The sequence below is a fragment of the Myotis davidii genome, unplaced genomic scaffold, assembly GCF_000327345.1.
Source record: "Myotis davidii unplaced genomic scaffold, ASM32734v1 scaffold3578, whole genome shotgun sequence".
NCBI classification, from domain to species: domain Eukaryota; kingdom Metazoa; phylum Chordata; class Mammalia; order Chiroptera; family Vespertilionidae; genus Myotis; species Myotis davidii.
Genome location: NW_006289094.1, coordinates 794763 through 809868, shown reverse-complemented (window position 1 = coordinate 809868; position 15106 = coordinate 794763). Strand labels below are relative to the sequence as shown.

The window sequence follows — 15106 nt, the reverse complement described above, 5'->3', positions numbered from 1 at the left end:
GACCCTCACTCTGTCAGCACAGCCAGAACCTCCACCTCCCTGGTGTCACACCCCTCCGCACCTGCCCACTCTGGCACCACAGCTGCTCCACGCACTACCATCTCCCCCAAGACCACCAGTAGAGGCACCGGGAGCCCGGGGACACACACCGCCACGGCCTCGGCCACTCCCAACGGGCCACACACTCCTTTCACCTCTCACTTTGCCCCCACGGGTTCTGTCTCCACCACCTCACAGTTCACTTCTCTCACCACCCGAGTTCCCTTGCCCAGCCTCATGTCATCCACGCTGGGGGTGACATCCATCCAAAGTTCTCCCGCTACGAACCTCACTACCAAGCATCCTGGTACCACTGGACTGCTGACCACTCTCTTCCTGACCAGCTCCATCACTGCTCACAGAAGCTCCTCTACCCCCACTGCCGGTTCCTCCACCTCCTCTCTCCTCACATCCGGGCCCAGCTTCTCCAGTAAGTGATGTCTCTACCGCCTACCCAATGACCCTGTGCACTGCATCCTCCTAGCCTTGCCTCTCTATTGGGCCGGGTTCTGGGACACTCCCATGGAGCCCCTCCCTTTTCTTGACTCCTCCCACTGCCTGATGACCACTTGGGCTTCTCCTTCCCCTCCCTGCCTCTGTCCCCCACTCTGTGCTCACATCCCACCTGGCTCACTGCTGTGTGGAGGTGGGCAGGTCTCTTCCTGCCCCTGAAGCCGTCACCTGGCCCGCTCAGCAGGCCGCACAGGGTGTGGCGTACCGTCAGAGAGCCAGCTTAGCCTCTGGCCAGGCGTATGCTCTGGGTGTCCCCAGCTGTGCCTTCCGGGGGTCTGGGTCTCACCCACCCACCGCATGCTTCCCCACTCCTCTGCGCTCTGTCCTGTCCTATGCCTCGTGTTCCCCGACCCTTGGGACCTGTTCTCAACCCTCCTTGACAGGGTGTCAGTTCCTCTCTCCCTCTTCCCCAGCTTCCTCCTCCCTCCTCCCCAAGAACCTCTCCAGAAAACCCCACAAGAGGAACCACCCAAGCCCCTCCCTTGTCAGCACCTGGCTGGAATGCACACCTGGCCTTCCCTATTCATCCCCTCCCCCTGCAGTCCTGGCCTCCCTTTGAGGAGACCCTCTGCTCAGCAGCCTTCCACTGCTGTCCCCTGCGGAGCTCAGAGGAGGTTCGGGCTGGCAGGGATCTGGGGAGCAACTATTCCCACCTTCCCCCAGGCTGCAGAAAGCAAAGCAAAGGCTGGCAGGCCATGCCTCACCCCAGGTGACCACTAAGGGCCGAGCTGGGACTAGCAGCACGCTCTCAGCCCTGCAGCCTCCTCCAGTGTCCACTCTGCCCTCTGCACCCAGGCCAGCTGCACCCACCTTGTCCTCCAGAGATGCCATCCCCTCCCTTTTGGGTGTTCCCTCCACAGAAGCCATTGCCTGGACTGGGCTCCCCGCACAAGCCCCAGGCAGGACTGTTCACAGTGACACATTTCTCCTGGGAAACGGCCTAGGTGCAGGTCCAAGCTCATGGGTCCACTCGGGGACCATAGAGTCATGCAGGAAACTCCCGTATGGTGACACTGATGTCCTCTTCTCGTCCCCCCTGCAGGTTCTGAGCCCAGCAAACCAGACACACCTATGCCCGCAGGTAGGTATCAGCTGGGAGGGGAGGTGGCTGGGGAGGCTGGGGAGCAGCGTGGGAATCTGCCTCATCCCAAGACAGCCCTGGACCGCGGGGGAGACCAGCAGGCTTTATTCCCGGGGTGAGGTCAGACCCGGGGGGCTTGGACAGGAGAGACAGCACAGGTAGGGCCCAGGTAAGTGCCGACAGGCCCCCATGGGGTCCAGGCTCACCTCCTGGCTCCCTGGGCCGGCATCACTCGGTGTCCCACACAGACAGGGCTTGAGGAGCCCAGGCCCAGAGCCCGCAGGTCCCCCAGCCCCACCTCCTGAGGGCCAGGCACAGACCCCGGGGGCGCAGCACCGTCACCTGGCTCTGGGGCTGGCGTCTCACTTCCTGCCTCCACTTCTCAGAGGTCTGCCGAGTGCGGGAGCTGGAGGAGGAGGTCACTTACCAGGGGTGCACAGCCAACGTGACAGTGACCCGCTGCGAGGGTATCTGCGCCTCCTCAGCCAGGTGAGCTGTCACCCGGGCAGTCTCCATCTACTGCTGGGCTCCGGGCTTGGAGCCGCCTTACCCAGCAGAGGCTCCCAGCGGGTGGTCGGGCAAGTCCAGCCGGGATCTCCTGCCCCATCTCAACCACCCTTGCAGCTGACCTCCGACAGATGGGAAGGTCACCAAAGAGGCCCGCTCCGAGGCCCTGCCAGGGTCTGCCTTGTCTGGGTGGTTGGGGAGGAACGGGGATCCTTCCCCGAGGCCGCAGGCTTGACCATGTACCTTCGGCGGATTCTTTAGTTTCAACGCCTACACCAACCAAGTGGACACCCTCTGCAGCTGCTGCCACCCCCTTGGCTCCTACGAGAAGCAGCTGGTACTGCCTTGTCCAGACCCCGGGGCACCGGGCAAGCAGCTGGTGCTCACGCTGCAGGTGTTCAAACGCTGTGTGTGTGGCCCCTGGCGCTGCAGAGACCAGGGCCAGCCCCCCTGGTGAGATTCCCCACCTTGCTGTGCCGGCAGCCCCTTTCCAGGCCTGGCCTCAGAGCCCTGGGTGCAGCACATCTAGGCACCTGCAGGACGGGCCTACCAGGCAGGGGTCCCGCAGACCCTGGCCCACCCCACACAAGCCTTTCGGGACACACCCACCAATCGTCCACACTGCCTCCCAGCCTTAGAAGGAAGCTGCCGGACCTGCCCAACCAGACCCTGGGGCCTGAGGAAGGGCAACGATGGGCAGGGGAGAGGCAGCAAGGAGAGGGGCCGAGCAGTCGAGCAGTCGGGAAGGGAAGTGAGGGCACCAGCCTGCCCACCAACACAGCTCACCCTGGGGAGGGGTGTCCCAGCGCCGTGCTCGACAAGCCCTGTGAACAGAGGACAAATAAACTGGCCCTGGTCAAGGCACGAAGCCACCCTGAGCTCTGCTTATCGTCTCCATGCCCCTTGGCACCCGTGAACCCCAACCCCACCTGCCCCACGAGGCCAGGCGGCATCGGCCAGCACCCACCCCCGCAGGCCCCTCGCCCTCCTTGGGCCCACCTCCAGGGTCCCTCCCTCACTCGGGACTCTCCTGGGAAGCCCTCCTCCCGTGGGATCCTGCTCCCAGTCTGTGGTGTGGTCACCCCTCCCATGAGCTCTGGAGGCTTGTTCCCCAGGAGGAACCCTTAGACCCGCGGCCTCCAGGCGGCAGACTACCCCACACGTCCTGCCCAGAGGAGAGCCAAGGCCGAGCAGGGGCCCAGCAGGATGACCCCACAGGCTCAACCTTACACCCTGAACCCACATGCAGAGCGAAAGGCACATCACCTCCAGCGCACCTCAGCTTCTGCCGTGGCCGGGCCGCCACGCTCTGGAGCAGCGGCCGCCAACTGGTGGTCTGTGAGGTCCGAAAGGTTGGCGACCGCTGCTCTGGAGGACGACCCACCCAAGGCGGCGCCCTGCCGTGTCAGGGGGTCAATGGCCTCCCGCTGCAGGCGGGGGCTTTCCCTCCACCTTCCCGTCCCTCCAGGGACAGCACACACGTTCCTGTCAGGTCCCTTGAAGGAGCACACTTCATGGTGCTCCCTCCTACAATGCACTAGCCCAGGCGTAGCTCAGGGAGGGCGCCGACGGACACAGGAGAACCCCGCGGGCGGGCGGGCCACATGGCAGTGCGGGAGCCGCGCACCGCCAGCAGCTTGAACAGACGCACAAGGAGCATCACTGTGTGGCCGGCCACACCAGCGGTTAAACCTACAAATTAAAGGGAAACTAAGAGGCCACTCCTGTCCCTGCAAGGACCCCTGGACACCGAGGCGCACGCGGAGGTGGTGGTGACGCGGGTCTCTGGGGGACACAGAGCACGCACGCAGGGGCTACACTGACGTTGGTGGGGTGTCTGCAGTGTGGCTGCGCCCGGGCCCAGAGGGCGCCTCCGTGCCTCTGCCTCCACGGGCCCCGCACCACAGCACAGGCTCAGGGGGTCTGAGGCGCCTCCCAGTGCCTGCTGGGAAACTGGGAAGCCAACGAAGCCCTGGCTCCTCCTGGCCCTCGGGTGCCACCTGCCAGGCTGAGCTGCCACCCTCTGCACACCAGCCCCAGCAGAGCAGAGGCCCGGCTGGCGGGGCTCCTGGGGCAGCTCAGGGTGCACACGTGCAGGCTGGCGGCCGGGACAGAGTGACCGCCACCAGCGCTGAGTGATGGGAGTGGCGCAGGGTGACACCCTCCTGTGCCCATGCCAGCAAGGTCTGCAGCACTGGCTGCAACTATGACCCAGGGACAACGGCGCTGACAGCCCAAGGCTACCAAAAGGGAAGAGACCAGCTTGCCTTCTAGAATCTTCTCTGCTGGTCACATTTAACCCTCCAATCACAGATGGGAATCAGTCCCTGGCCACTACCGTGAAGCCCAAAGATGAGTGAGGTCAGCTACACACCCTCTAGAGCCCCCCGTACCCTCCCCACGCGCAGTCAGTCGGCACTGCAAACCCCCTTGGGAACACTGTGCTGGAAGGGAGCTGAACCCAGCGGGATGCACACTGGGGAGGCAGAACAGATGTCCCCTCGTCTAGACCGCAAATCCTGCCCTGGGAGAGCCAGGCTCAGTGCAGCAGCTGGCGTGCTCTGGGCTCCGGCCCCAAGGCCCAAGCACAGGGCCAGGCCACATGGGGACCTCATCACGTAGCTCCTGCCCTGGCGGCTCCCACAACAGGCACATGCCTGGTTCAGGTTGAGCCCCACGACGAAACACTGCCGCCTGCCTCTGAGAGCAGAGGAGCAGCAGCACAGCGGTGGTATACGAGAAAGTTCCAGAAACTATCCACTTCCACTCAAACTTCTAGTTTCCCTTTAATTTGTAGGTTTAACCACAGAACTGTCCTGATTTCTATAAAAACGGATCCCAGGGCCGCCCTCCTGACCTGGCAGGCCGGCTGCAGTGCAGGCTCAGCCTCTGTCCTCACACTGCGCCGTCCCGTCCACCCTGAGGGACGAGGCAGGCGGGCGGGCCTGCAGCTGTGCAGACAGCGGCTGAGCGAGGAGTCGCGGGGCTAGAACTGCTCCGACAGCAGCGCACACAGCCTCTGGGAGACGGTCTCCTTGCTCGTCCGCAGCGTGAGCCGGTACATCTGCAACAGAGAGGCCAGTCAGGGCCCAGGTTCACAGCCGTCACAGCCCAGGCGCCGCCTCGCACTCGCCGCTCAGCCCTGGCCCTCCCGAGGCGCCCAAAGCTCTAGCGCCTCGAGCATATCACACTCTCGGCCACAGCTGAGGGCAGTCTGAGGTGGCAGGTGCTGGTGTGCACGGGAGCTGCTGCTGGGGGGGACAATCCCAGTCCCTGGAGAGTAGGGGCAGCTACTCACCCACTAACCACATGTGGGCCTGTGAGCGCGCTCCTCACTGCGTCCCACCCGCCGTCTGCACAAAGGTCTGCCCAGAGCACCCACAGCAGCCCTGCCCCCACACAGCCCAGGGGTCCTTCAGTAGGAAGGCCACCAGGACTGGCACAGCACTGCCTCGAGGGGAGGCGGAGCTGGCGGCCAGGCTCCGTAGAATTTTCGGGTGGGATGGGAGTGTTGTGCGCAGGGTGGTGGGTTCCCCTGGGCACTCATGACCCCACACTAGGCTCTGGCTCCCCGTGGCAACCACACCCTGAAGCCACGCCGTGGAGGCAGCCATGTCCTCAAGAGGCTGACCTGGGCCTGGAGGTTCGGCTCCAAGCGCAACAAGCACCCGATCTGCGTGGTTCTGGTGTGGATGATCCCGGCTCCCACAAAATTGGCAGGATTCGGATCGACCTCTTCCAGGAGCGCGGAACCAAACCCAATAATCTGTGCAAAGGAAACGGGAAGCTGGGACACCGCGGCTGCGGGTGGACACAGGGCCACCCCGGGAGCACCGCCAACAAGGCCATCACCTTGGCTTTGGTGATTTCTGTGTCCATTGGATGCTTTGCCTTGAAAATGTTCTGCACCTCCTGCTGGGGACTGAGACACAAACTAGCGTCAGACCTTCCGCCGAGGGACCACAGGCCCGGCGCCCCTCCCCCTCCCGCACAGGGGCCGCTCACCTGCTCAGCTGCTTCCAGCGCTGGAAGAAGTCTTGGGAGGCCATTTCCGTGGGCTGGAAAAACTTGTTGAGTGTGATGGGCAACTTGACAGACACGTTCTGAAAGGTTCCGCCGTACCTGCAAGCAGGAGACGTGCTGAGAAGGGCCACAGGCAGCAGGGGACTGCCACTCGCTGGGGGCCAAGCCCTGCCTGCCCATCTCCAGGCACAGAGGGCTGTGGTCCAAGGTGGGGGCTCCCGCCTCAGCGCCTCATCCACCCAGCGCTAGAGGGGCTGTCCTGCCCACAGGGGCAGCATTTGGAGGGTGGCTCGGCCTGGCCTGGCACTGTCACTGAGAGGACCACACACCGCTCGGCCTGCTCCTGGGCACCTGTCCTGCGGTGGCCGTGCTGCTCTGGCCGAGCGCTGCAGGCGACACCCCCGAGGACATCCACCCCCTCACTTTCCCCATCAGGCCATGCCCACAACTGCAAGTCAGTTGAAATTGTGTCAGGTTTTTCCTCTTTTCATGAAAAGAAAATGTGCCTGTTTCCCTCAATTCCACAAAGTATATGATCTTCAGTTCTCTGTGTATTTGATGTTTGAAAATATGCTTTTCCATGCCCGTGGGTGTAGCTCAGGGGTTGAGTGTTGACCCAGGAACCAAGAGGTCACCAGTTCAATTCCCGGTTAGGGCAAATGCCCGGGTAGCAGGCTCAATCCCCTGTGGGGAGCGTGCAGGAGGCAGCTGATGGATGATGTTTCTCTCATCGATGTTTCTTTCCATCTCTATCCCTCTCCCTTTCTCTAAAAGTCAATAAAAAAATATTTTTAAAAAATACATGCTTTTCCAAAAATGTAACTTTACAAACACTCAACAGTGAACTGGTCAACCATACACACTCTATTGTAGCCATTGAAAAATAACACTAGTGAACCAGTAACACCACCAAAAATAAGTGTGGGTTTTTTTGGTAATCAAAACAGTGTGTCTGCAGAAGCACTCACAGCAGAGGAGGCCTGGAGGGACACCCCCCTGCCGCGGCACAGGGGACCTGCTGGCCCTGCCCCAGATGACACGCCAGCAGGCCCCGCAGGGTCTGGACTCACTCGCCCCCACCTCCATCCTCTGTAGCTGGTGTTGCAGCTGAGCAAGGACGAATGGCTCCCGGGGACCCAGCTGCGTGCAGGTGAGCCCCAGCCCTTCAAGCTCCAGGTCAGCGCCAGGGCTGGGACACCCCGCCAGCCAGCAGCGCCCCACCTGGGCTCTCACCTGAACTGGATGTTGAGAACTGGTGCCTCGGTGAAGTCCGACACGCACTCGATGTTGACAACCTGCTGCACCTGCGCGCCCCCGTCCACTGTCGGGTCCACGGGCTTGGTCTGCAGGCTCAGGTGTGTGCGTGTCAAGGCCATTTCAACTAACAAAGTGGCTCCGGGCCAAACCAGCCTGCGCTCCCCGGGCCCGGGGTGCCCAGCGATAAGAGACCTTCTAGAAGGGGCTCAGAAGAGTGGTGCTCACGCTGCTGATCTTGGACGAAACCTTTAGTAGAGTTGACCCTACGTACAAGTATTTTTAAAGACTTCTGAAACGCCGCCTTGACAGGCTACATTTAAAATGTACTTGTCTCGAGATGAAAGTGAGCAGGTAGCCGCCCCTCTGGCCAAGCCGGGCCTTGCTCACCACCACCATGCGGCCAGCCCTCCTGGAGGGAGCACGGTGGACACTAAGGTGACGCCATACTGGCCGGAAGAGCTCCCACATTGCTGACTTTCTGGGGGGATAAGCCTCCATCTCAACAGGCACCAGCTCACCCAGCAAGTGGTGGGCCCGCTGTGTCCGGCGGCAGCAGCCCCGGAGACCCGCAGAGAAGGACACCAGAGCTCAGAGGGACTAACAATGTCACAGGAGAGCAAAGCAAGTGAGCCAGGAGTAGACGCTGCCTGTCGAGGGGGAGCATCCCCTGAGATGAGGGCAGCACCGCGAATGTCTTGTTACTCTGACTTTTTTAAACCCTTGCTCACAACCCTCCGCTCCCCCCAGGGGCTGCTGGCAGGGGCAGGGGCAGGGGCAGGCGGAACCAAGGATATTGGCCTGAAGGTCATCTGAGCAGATCAGCGTTGGAGTGAAGTTTAAGAACTGCGTGGAGGTCTTATTCCCATAGAATATAAACATGCGGCCTAGAAGGAAACAGTCCATCTCAAACACGTTTCACAACCCTGAGGAGGAACAGAAAGACCAAGAACCCCACCCCCAATGGAGTCCCAGCCCCGTGCTGGGCTCCCCCTGCCCCACAGCCTGCGCCGTCGCCCCCTGCAGGGACCCGGGCGCCCCCACAGCAGGCGTCCTCACCACTGCAGGTGCCTGGACTCGCGTGACAGACATTTAAGACGCTGCCCTTAGGACAGAGATCCTACACGAATCTCTGCACACATTTTTATACCCTCTGAGTTCCGAATAGAAAGTGAGCTGCAAACCCCCAAAAGAGACAGCAGTTCATCATCGCTCCTCCCACAACTTAAAAATCAACAGTCCAGCCAAAACCGGTTTGGCTCAGTGGATAGAGCATCAGCCTGCGGACTGAAGGGGCCCAGGTTCGATTCCGGTCAAGGGCATGTACCTGAGTTGCAGGCACATCCCCAGTGGGGGCTGTGCCGGAGGAGGCTGATCAATGTTTCTCTCATCGATGTTTCTGACTATCTCTCTCCCTTTGTTCTATTCCGGTCAAGGTCATGGACCTTGGTTGCGGGCACATCCCCAGCGGGAGATGTGCAGGAGGCGGCTGATCGATGTTTCTCTCTCATCGATGTTTCTGCCTCTCTATCTCTCTCCCTTCCTCTCTGTGAAAAATCAATAAAATATATTTTAAAAAAAAAAATCAACAGTCCAGCCCGGCCGATGTGGCTCAGTGGTTGAGCGTCGATCTATGAACCAGGAGGGCAGGGTTCAATTCCCGGTCAGGGCACATGCCTGGGTTTCAGGCTCAATCCCCAGTGGGGGGCATGCAAGAGGCAGCCGATCCATGGTTCTCTCTCATCCTTGATGTTTTTCTCTCTCAATCCGTCTCCCTTCCTCTCTGTAATCAATAAAAATATACATATTTTTGAAAATCAACAACCCAAACCCAGGGAGGCCCCTGAGGCCATTTCACACCTGAATCGAAGCAAGAATAAAATGTCACCATCCATGCTCACTGCGGTGTCAGCGTGAGTCCTGGCAACCCCCCAGGTCCCTGGAGTGCATGCTGGTTCTCTCCTTTTTCTCATACTTTCGCTTGTTTTTACCACCTTCACATCTCTAAGTGCACAGCTCAGGCATGAGACATGCACGCTGTGGTGCAGCTGTGACCGCCACCTTCTCCAGAACTTGCCATCCTCCCAAATGGACACTTAGTGCCCATTAAACACTCACTCCCCGTCCCTTCCCGAGCCCATCACCCACCACCCGCTTCCTGTCTCTCTGGATCTGACCCCGCTGAGTGGGTCACACAGGGCCTGTCCCTCTGGGTCTGGATGACTCGCTCAGCACAATGTTCATGGTCCGGCCCTATAGCAGGTGTCAGGGCCCCTTCCCCTTTAAGTCAGAGTGAGACTCCGTGTGTGGAGGGACCACTCGCTGTGTATCCCCCTCCGGCCCGGGCACTCAGCTGCCTCCATGTTTTAGCTACTGTGACTAATGCTGCTGTGAGCGTGGGGTACACGTATCTTGTCAAGACCCTGCTTTCAAATTTTTGGGGGGTGTACCCAAGAGTGGAACTGCTGGGTTATGTGGAAATTCTATTTAATTGGGTTTTCTCTTTTTTAATCCTCATTGGAGGATATGTTTATTGATTTTTAGAGAGAGGGTTAGAGAGAGAAAAACATTGATCGGTCGTCTCCTGTACGCACCCACCTGGGGATCCAACCCGAAACCTGGCCGGGACTCAAGCCCACAACCTGTCTCTGGGTGTACAGGACGACGCTCCAACAGCTGAGCCACCCGGCTGGGGACCCTGTTGAATTTTGGATCCCGCAGCGGGTGCAGTGGCTCCCTCTCCTGTCCTGGCACTGGCTGTCCTGGCCCTGGGACAGGGGCCACTCTGACGGGCATGAGCTGGGGACTCCCGGCGGCTCTGACTGCATTTCCCTGATGACTAGCGACGTGGAGCACCTGTCCCTGTGCCTTTGGCCGCCCACACGCCCCCTGAGAGAAATGTCTGGTCCCTGCCCGACCTTTCCCGAGGCTGCTTGTCTGTTTGTTGCTGAGCTGAAGCACCTACATATTCTCAACCCAAACCTTATCAGACATGTGACTTGGAAAGATTTCCTCCCCATCATCTCTGAGAGAAGTTTTCATTAGGTGATCAAAACCCATACCTAAATTCTGCCGGAATTCAGACTTGAGTCCAATCTGAAGCAGCTGGTTTTCAAACAACACCCCGTTGTTTTTACAGACAAACCTGGGGAAAAGGGACAGTATGTGGGTCGCTCAGCACACACACCAAGATTTGCTCTCACGGAGGGTTCAGTGGGCACTGAGGCCAGAAGGACGGAGGGACAGAGGGAGGGACAGCAGACAATATTCCCAGGGACCCATGCAGAGCGCCCTCCGGAGAAGGAACGTGAGCAGGCGGCAGGGACGCCGCAGCGGGAGTGAGCCCCGGAGACAGGCCTCTGCCTCCCTCTGCTCAACCATCCCCGCTGCTCCTCCCGCAGGTCCCAGGGTCACACCGAGGCTGGGCCACAGCTCCGCCCGATGGACAGCCAGTACCAACCTCCATCCAGGGACGACCCTCAGCATCCCGAGCTATGGGAACGCAGGCCGCCCCCCTCCACAGCATGGCCCACTCCTCCCCCTCCCTCCCCCCTCCTCAAGGCAGGGTTACTTGGCACTGCACAGGAGGGCCAAGGTTTTGCTCACTACATGGTATCGACACGACACAGTATCAGGGGAATAAAACAACGTGAGTGTTAGTTCACTGGTGCGCATCCCCGAGGAGCTCCAGGGCTCCGGCCTCCTCTAACGTAAACCCGTCACACTGTGAGCTGGTGACCACAGCAAGCCCGCCCAGCTCTGCAGGCCCTCACCCGCTGCGAGGGCCCTGGCAGGAAGGACCTCTGCCCGCTCCGCCCTGCTCACCGGGCCCGGGTCAGGGGTCGGCGGCAGACAGGGTCCTATCTTCAGGAAGCAGGAGATCAACTACCTTGCAAAGTTGTCCTCGGAGCCAGGAGCAAGAGGCGCGACCGCAGAGGGCGAGTCGGAGAACACGTCCACGAGCAGCCCGCCGGAGGAGGGGGGCGGGCCTGCGGGCGCGGGGGGCACAGCCCCCAGACCCAGGAGGTCTGCCGACGGAGAAGGCGTAGACTGGAAAACAGGAAAGAAGAGGGTCAGCACGGAGCCCTCTGGGCACTCAGAGGCCAGCTGGGCAGCGCCACGCCCTCCCACGGCGGCCACTGGGCTGTGTGGTGCGGGCAGATAGGTGCAGGCTGTGGCCGCTTCTGGGATGCGACTGCCCCAGACTCAGGCCTGAGACCATCACATGGTGCAGACGAGTCCCACCTCACATAACAGAAGTACCCCACCTTTTCCCACAAAGTCATCTGAGTGAAAACAACTCTGGAAAAATGTCCTGAAAGAGATCAATAGCAAGGTGCCCGCTGGAGAGGAGCCGCCGCGTGCCCAGGCCACCGTTATGCTGCTGTCTCCGGGAGAAGGTACAGCAAAGCGACAGAACAAACCTTTAAGAAAATGCTCTGAACCGTGACAAAGACTAACAAAACCGCCCTGCGCTCTCACACTGATTCACGGGCCTGGGTGAGGGTCTCCCATGCTCACTCGCGGGAGCTCGCCCTGCGACCTGCACCTCTGGGTGTCCGCCCGCCAAATGTGTGGGGTTCCGATGGTCGACGTCACCGGCAAGAAGCAGGGATGTGAGCCACTGCGTCCTGGCCACTCGTCTTGTGTGACCAGAATGTCCCACTGGACACTCAGAGGTCAAATCCGTTTGTCAGGACCTGAGACCACATCCTGAGGCATTGCCTGCTGTCGCTCTCGTTCTGCTCGGGTTTAACAGACTCATCCTTCTGGGAGCACGGCGGCCGAGAGCTGCAGGAGGACGGAGCCGTTCCATCTGCAGCACGTGGGCGCGCCGCCAGCACTGGCCTCGCCCACCTCCCGCCGCCTGGCACAGCCACACTCAGCACTCACGCGTGGCAATCGATGTTTGCATAAACACTGCTCGTTTCTCTTTCATGTCAGGTTAGAGCCGGGCCACACTTGTACAGAACTGCCTGTGGGGCGGGTGGCAAACACGTGAATTCTGCTTGGAGGAGGAGGAAGCTACAAAACGCACATCCCGCAGAGTGCGCATGGGGTGGCTCAGGTGTGAGGGCTCCCGGCCGAGGGCACAGACTGGATTCCTCGCTCGGAGCAGCTGTCAAGAGCATGAGAAAGCTCTTCAGTGCAGGGAGGTCTGGATGGAACGGCCACCCTCCCGGCACCTGTGATAGCTGCTGCCACGCTGTGCCCCCAGGAGGGGACGGGCAGAGGGGGCAGCCTGGCGCTGGGCTGAGAACCACACACCTGCAGACAGAATGGGGCCTCCCCCTCTGCCAGCTGCTGTAGGATTTCACCACTGGTTCCTCCAAACAGCGCAGGGCTTTCCCAGTAGAAACCCCTCCGTCCAATTAAGTCACACATAGTCCACAGAGTCCGCAACAGACATAAGCAAGGCGTCGTGTGGGAGGCCCAGGGCACGCAGGGACCACAGCCTTTTCTCCGCGTCTCCTTAGGACGGGGAGACCCCAGGGAGCCCATCTGGCCCAGTCTGCACCAGTCACTCCTGCTCACTCTGACAGTAAAGAATTACAACAGCAAAAAGCAGCCCCACGGCCCTCACCAGGTGGCTCAGTTGGGTGGAGCATCGTCCCATAACCAAAAAGTTATGGGTTCGCTCTCCAGTGCGACGGGCACAGGAGGCAACCGATCGATGTTTCTCTTTCACATTGATGTTTCTCTCTCCCTTCCCTCCCTCTAAAATCAATAAAAATATATCCTGGGATGAGAATAAAAACAAACAAATACATAAAGTAAAATGCACTGAACTGACCAGGAAGAGGCCCTCTGCCCCCCGACCCCCGTGCATATTACATCTTGTCAGGGTTCCGTTTTCAAAGTGGAGCTCACTGCTAACTCCCTGGGATTCCCATACGCACCAAGCATCGAGCCTAGACCCCAGGCCGCTGCATCCTGGGCGTTAGCTGGGCAAACAGTGTGGCCGAAAGGCACATGCACATCTCAAAAGTCAAGTAAGAAAGACCCGTGACAATGGTCCATGCGGTCAAGCCTATTTCCTGTGCTGCCTCGAGCACTCCGCCCGCAGAGCTGCTGGACAGAAAGGAGGCACCTGCTCCCCCACAGCCCACCTTCCTTCGCGGTTCTCCTGGACGGCAGCCGGAAGGAGTCCCTCGCTCCACCCTCTGCGCACCCCACCCACACCCCACCTTCACAGTGAGTCTTCCTTCAGACACAGCCCCTCTGTGCAGGCAGGGCTGCTGCTGTCTCTACGGGAACCGCAGCTCATCAGCAAACCCGCGTGGGAACCACCACAAACCACACCACTGAGGATCCAGGCCATCGATGTCTCTGGCAGCAGGACGACCTCTGTGACCCCTTCCCAAGCGGCGTCAGGAGCCCTGCGCTGCCCTAGGTTCGATTCACTCCGCGGCCCCAGGACAAGGTCAAAGGCACGGGTTGAAGAGAAGCCCATGGGAGGGACGAGCACCAGGAGACAAAGCACGCGTTCATCATTCACTCCAAAGCCAACGCGCCCTGACACTCAGACTCCTCGCCACAGAGCAGGGGACAGGCGTCCGGAGAGAAGGCAGCAGGCCCGGGTGAGGGGCCTGACAGGTCTGCAGGCCTCGCTCTTGGTGTCCTCGGCCTGAGGGGCTCACAAGCGGAGGGGGTCACACGAGGGCCCTGCCAGGAGCACCAGGCCCGGACACAAGCACACTCCTGACCCGCACGACACGGGCAGCGAGTGCCCCCTCACAAAGGCCACCGGGCGTGGCCAGCGGCACTGCTCCCAGCACTGAGCGCCTCGGGGAGGGAGCAGAGCTCGCCAGGCTCCCTTTCATCTGGGCAGGCGGATGCTGGGTCCTGGGGGCCGGCTGCTGCCGAGGGGACCGCTGTGGGGCCAGGTTGGGGTGCCCGCTCTCCGCGAGCCCCAGTCCAGAGCCGACAGCAAGGAAACACACCCCTCCCACCACACCCCTCCCACCGCGGCATCGCCACCCGGCCAACATGAAAGGACACCCTTCTGTGCATGTGCGAGGCTCCCACCACGTCCTACGTAGCAGGAGCGGACTCGAGTCCAATCCAACCGGGAAACCTCCAAGAACAGCACGGCCAGGCCCATCTTAAACAGCAGGTTTAGGCAGAAGGCCTCAGCTGTGGGGCCACCACCAGGCTTCCGGCACACTTTCCTGTTTAACAAAGCTGCTCCCGGCAGACAAAGGCTATGCTGGCCCGAATCTCAGGGCCGGGCAGCACGGGAGCTGGGGCAGGTGGTGCGTCAGGGAGGGACCCACCGTGGCACTGGCCGGGGCCGGCTCGGGGCCCCCGTTGATGTCGGGGCCACGCTCCCGCTTGCCCTCCTCCAAGCCCATCACGGTGCCCGGGCCCTTCTTCTTCTTGAGCTTGGCCAGGATGGACGACTCGCGCTCCGGGAACGGGTGCAGGTACTCCACGGCCCGCTGCTGCAGCTCCGCGTCGGCGTTCCTCAGCTGGCTGTCGCTGCGCAGCACGTCCTGGATGGTGGGCTTCACCTCCGGGAACAGGTTCACGAACTTGATGTAGGTGGACAGCAGCAAGGCCCGCGTGGGGACGCTGCACAGGTGGAACTTGGAGTGCAGCAGGTTGAACTGCACCAGGGGGCTGGCGGGAAGGAGAGAGACGGCGGGCGCCTGAGCCCGAGGGTCCCCAGGGGGGGCAGGGGCGGTC

General features: G+C 61.0%; 2 protein-coding genes across 2 annotated transcripts in view; one reads left to right on the top strand and one right to left on the bottom strand.

Annotated features, from left to right (window-relative positions):
* LOC102765681 (mucin-6) overlaps positions 1-4414 on the top strand; it is a 13860-nt gene extending 9446 nt beyond the window's left edge. The window contains exons 6-10 of the mRNA XM_006761385.2: positions 23-469; positions 1595-1633; positions 2020-2122; positions 2402-2593; positions 4321-4414. Coding sequence (XP_006761448.2) covers positions 23-469; positions 1595-1633; positions 2020-2122; positions 2402-2593; positions 4321-4414 — 875 coding nt within the window. The remainder of the gene's footprint in view (positions 1-22; positions 470-1594; positions 1634-2019; positions 2123-2401; positions 2594-4320) is intronic.
* A 487-nt stretch (positions 4415-4901) lies between these two features.
* The window catches only part of AP2A2 (adaptor related protein complex 2 alpha 2 subunit), a 26959-nt gene continuing 16754 nt past the window's right edge, over positions 4902-15106 (bottom strand). The window contains exons 13-21 of the mRNA XM_006761384.1: positions 14695-15040; positions 11307-11467; positions 10480-10562; positions 8215-8304; positions 7397-7520; positions 6146-6262; positions 5993-6062; positions 5772-5906; positions 4902-5204 (exon numbers count right to left, since the gene is read on the bottom strand). Coding sequence (XP_006761447.1) covers positions 5127-5204; positions 5772-5906; positions 5993-6062; positions 6146-6262; positions 7397-7520; positions 8215-8304; positions 10480-10562; positions 11307-11467; positions 14695-15040 — 1204 coding nt within the window. The 3' untranslated portion in view covers positions 4902-5126. The remainder of the gene's footprint in view (positions 5205-5771; positions 5907-5992; positions 6063-6145; positions 6263-7396; positions 7521-8214; positions 8305-10479; positions 10563-11306; positions 11468-14694; positions 15041-15106) is intronic.